This window comes from Acyrthosiphon pisum, chromosome X (assembly GCF_005508785.2).
Source record: "Acyrthosiphon pisum isolate AL4f chromosome X, pea_aphid_22Mar2018_4r6ur, whole genome shotgun sequence".
In the NCBI taxonomy this organism is placed as follows: Eukaryota; Metazoa; Arthropoda; class Insecta; order Hemiptera; family Aphididae; genus Acyrthosiphon; species Acyrthosiphon pisum.
Genome location: NC_042493.1, coordinates 95,888,797 through 95,893,127, shown reverse-complemented (window position 1 = coordinate 95,893,127; position 4,331 = coordinate 95,888,797). Strand labels below are relative to the sequence as shown.

At 31.9% G+C, this 4,331-nt stretch overlaps 1 protein-coding gene across 1 annotated transcript; it reads right to left on the bottom strand.

Moving 5' to 3' along the window:
- Positions 1–1,526: 1,526 nt before the first annotated feature.
- On the bottom strand, positions 1,527–3,672 carry LOC100161945 (peroxidasin-like protein). The gene is made up of 4 exons (XM_029485316.1): positions 3,216–3,672; positions 2,364–2,557; positions 1,795–1,984; positions 1,527–1,729 (listed from the first exon to the last, which is right to left on the bottom strand). The coding sequence occupies exons 1-4, from the start codon at positions 3,670–3,672 to the stop codon at positions 1,527–1,529; spliced, it is 1,044 nt and encodes a 347-aa protein (XP_029341176.1).
- Positions 3,673–4,331: the final 659 nt, after the last annotated feature.

The following is a 4,331-nucleotide window of genomic DNA, read 5'->3' as shown; positions in this document are numbered from 1 at the left end:
TATATCTAATATATACAATTATCGTGTCGCAGTCTTAGTGGTGGCACTCCTCCGTAACGGCTTGACCGATTTTTATGACATTTTGTGTGTATATTCAGGGGTAAGTCTAATTGACTGAACTGAATGATAAATCTACTGAATGAACAAGTAACACAGTGATGCCAGCGAAAAAATCTATCTCTCATTCATTTGCGCTTATCACTTTCTGCTAAGCAGGTAACCGTTGACCAGCAACTAGTTAAATAGATAGTTTATGGTGGTAACCAATATTAAAGATAATACTGCAATACTGTATGTTATGTTGCCTATGTTATTCTTAAAAGGGTTCTACAAACATAATATGAAGAAATAATAAGTACATTGTTGATAGGACATTGTCTATGGTTGAGCCTTGATTTTTTAAACTTTTTATTTTAACGAGACGTTTTACGGTGGCTTACACAATATATGAGGAGAATAACATGTCTATATCGATAAAGGTCTAAGGTATTAAAAGACCAAAACTCTTCAATGAAAACACAATTTAAAAAAAAATGAAAATCTAATCTTACTGCAGAAGTGCAGAATACCATTGAGTTTCCATTAGAGGAAAATGTTTGTTTCACCATCGGGTGTTCTACAAAATGTGAATGAAAATAGAAATTTCTTTTCGAGGTACATAGAGTATATCGTACATTTGATTTACCCAAAGACTGTTGGTTATAACAAAAGAAATAGACATAATACAGTATGGACATCTGTATACTTGGACATTTGATTGTTCATTCAACAAATGTCTATTTGTCTACTTGTTAAAAAAATGTGTAAATAACGTCTTGCAAAGATCATTACAACTAGAATAGAAATTGATTGTGGAAAATTCAATGAATATTTTATTATGTTTTATCCATATATGTAGGTATATTCTAATATACAAATATATTATGTGCGCCATATAATAAATTAATGAAATATGTACAATCCTCGTGAACCTAAATATTAAATACTGAACAGTAATTGAATTAAGAACTTAATAGAATACTCTTGTTAGTTAATATTTAATAGTATTTAATTACAAATTCAGAATATTATCCTACTGTTTTCAAATAAGTATCAGTATAAAATTATAATTTAAATAATAATTTAATAAATATTTGAATTAAACTTATAATTAAGTATTACATAATGCATATCGCAAAAAGTCCAACAAAAAGTTGATTAATATCTGTTCATTATTAAATAAAAAAAGGATAAAACTTATAATTATAAAAAACTAATATCATTGTTTCTTTAACGTTAATAAATTATAATTAAATATATCATATAATAATATTTTGTAATAGATTTTTCCGGAAGTAATGTGGATGACTGTTGAAATATAGTCAGTGGGTGATACTGGTTACGTCATTATCTTGTAAGCCAGTGCATCTTAAGTTATTACGTTGTCCGTACAGAAAGGTAAAGAATGATAAAATAAACTATTCAAATCAGATGAATATTATCAAAAAAATGTTGCTTATTCGAATGTGTAAAATTGATTTTTATTGTTAATTTACACCAAAATAATTGTCTTCCAGTTTATCAAACCAACCATTGAAGGTCATTTTCGGAATTAATGTTGAATCACAGAGATGAGCTGAATCAACATAATCTGCTGGTCTCAAAAAAACTTGTGGTGTCATCAACAAAGGATAAGCGTTATCACATATAACTCTGGCAAGCGTTACGCGTTTGATATTCTCCAGTTGATCTTAAATTAAATATAGTATAGTTAAAATTATTTGCATTCATTAAATATAACTTGGGTATACTAACAATCAGTGAATACTCCTGGTACGTCATAAAAATATCTATCTGCAATTCTAGTTCTTACAAATTGTTCCCTGATGATACACCTCATCGTAGGGCCAACCATTGCATCATCAGCGTGTTTCTCCAACAATGCACCAACCAATAGATCTATATCGTTCCAAGTTTTGTATAGCTTCAACAATCTATCAGCTGACTAAAAACAACATGCAGAAAGAAAGTAATCGCTAAGCATTATACAGTAGTTATAGTAATTATTTATCAATTTCAATTTTTTTTTTCAAACTTACGCCTTCCACCATGATCTCAGACAAATCTTGCATGTTTTCTATGTCTTTTAGTCCACAATATTTTCTAAATTGCGTGTAGCTTGGAATACCGTGATCGCGGCTTCGTTGTATATCCAAACTGAGAATGTCCATTCCATACGAACCATTCGGATCAATATTATATAGGTAATTTGTAATCTATAAAAGTATTTTAAAAAAACATGTGCGTAAAGAATATTGTTTACATTATTAAGGTCATGTTGTATAAAACAAAGTTTATATATTGATTGTGTATCATAAACTTACCGATTGTGTAAAATGCATATCGACTTTTTGTGAAGCCTGCGCAGTTAGTCCCATTAACATAGTTTGGATACCAATCTTATCATACCAATCTTCGGTAAAGTTTGCCAACAAACGCGGTTTGTTGTAATTTTTCTTTATGGTACCATCGATATTTAGATATCGAACACTTAACTTTAATGTAAAGATGTCTGTCTCTAAAAAACTAAATAAAAACATGCAAAACAAAAACATGAACCTTTTCTTTTTAATAGAGGTTTAAAAACTTGTTAGGAAACCTCCATTCAAATGTCTTATATTAGCAATGAAAAGAAAAAACGTATACATTTTTAAAGTATGTCTGGTTATTAGTTTTAAATTACAATAAGATATCAAAAATAGATAGACTAAAATTCCTTAATTTACTGATGAAAATCCAATATTGTGAAAATATTAAATTCAAAAACTCATAAAAAATAAAAGCTACTTTTCAGTAATCTTTTTTTTATTGTTTACGGTAGGAAACCTTGCGGAAAATCTGACAAAAAATAAAAAAACACACATCTATGTAAAAGCAATACATTCTTTCGCTCCTAATTTCAGAATCTAAAATGTATAAGTCACCGTTTAAATATGAAAAACCGTTAACAAGTTCACAGGGGTGGAATAACAAATATGGTGACAATATTGTCGCCCTTACGTATTGATCATATACCTACATTTTAAAAGGAATATTTTATATTTTTGAATACCGACGATTGTTTACGTCTATTTTAAAAACTGTCACCACAAAACGATTTACCATAAATTACGATAATTATAATGATGACAATAATAATATTATATGTGGTATATGCCCGTACCTAATCGAATTACTGATCATAGAATTGGCAAACGGCAGTATCGCAGTCGCGAAGCTGTTGCTAACTGTCGGGTCAGCAGTCTCATCGTACTTGGTTCTTTGTCCCAGTCCCAAACCGTTTTCCTTGGTGTAGTTAACGCCAAGCAGTGCCGGCAGCCATTCGTTGTACGTGATGTGCTGTATGCACGCCGTCACAATTTTCTTGGCCTCTAGGAAAAGTTCTTCGTCTGTCCAGAAGATTTTTTCTTTATTCAGTTCTTCGGCTATCCGATTGTGTACCTTTACCCACAGTGTGTGCACGGCATTCAGTTGTGGAAACGAGTTTGCTCGAACATCACCAACCCTAAAACACGTACCGGGACCGTTCTGACAAACGTTCGTATCGGTGGTTTCCACCGGCAATAAGTCCGTGATTTTTGAACTTGTGGTGAACTCGAACGCTCTTTGTACTAAAAGTTGACCATGGGACATTTGCCTCAACGACAACGTCTGTTTTTCCGTCGTACCGTATATCATCGATGCGTCTAAATAATGGGTAGCTTGGTTCATCTGTGAAACGTAAATACGACTTAAATAGTGACTACGAATTTTTAAATATTCTATAAGTTTGTATGGTTTTTGCAAATTCGCAACGTCAGTTCTAAACATTGAATTTCTGAAAATATTTGCACCACCCCATGTATCTACGCGGGCAAGTTTATCAATATGTTATTATTTAATATTTCTGTTACTTGTTCCATGGGTCCAAATGTACAATCAGAACGCACAGCTGGCCGCGAACGCACGTAGTTCATGCAGTCGTTGTAATCTAACAGATCCGGCTTAAAAAACCAATCTCCACTCTGTATAAATATGGGCTTGCAGGACCTTATGTTTTTGTTCAGAGTATATTGAGTACTTTTGTCCTTACCACAACAATTCACAAATCTGTTATCTTTCCCTTTGGGTTTAATATACATACGCTTGCATTAATTAAAATCAATCAATTTATATATGGTTATGTATTTAATGTGCATACCAATTGTAGAAACTGCCGTGTGTGATAGATCGTGGCCTATAAACATCGTCCAGTACGCCATCATCATTGTTTTTGTGAGGTCAGGACAGTCCTCGTCTTTTACAAGACTTGA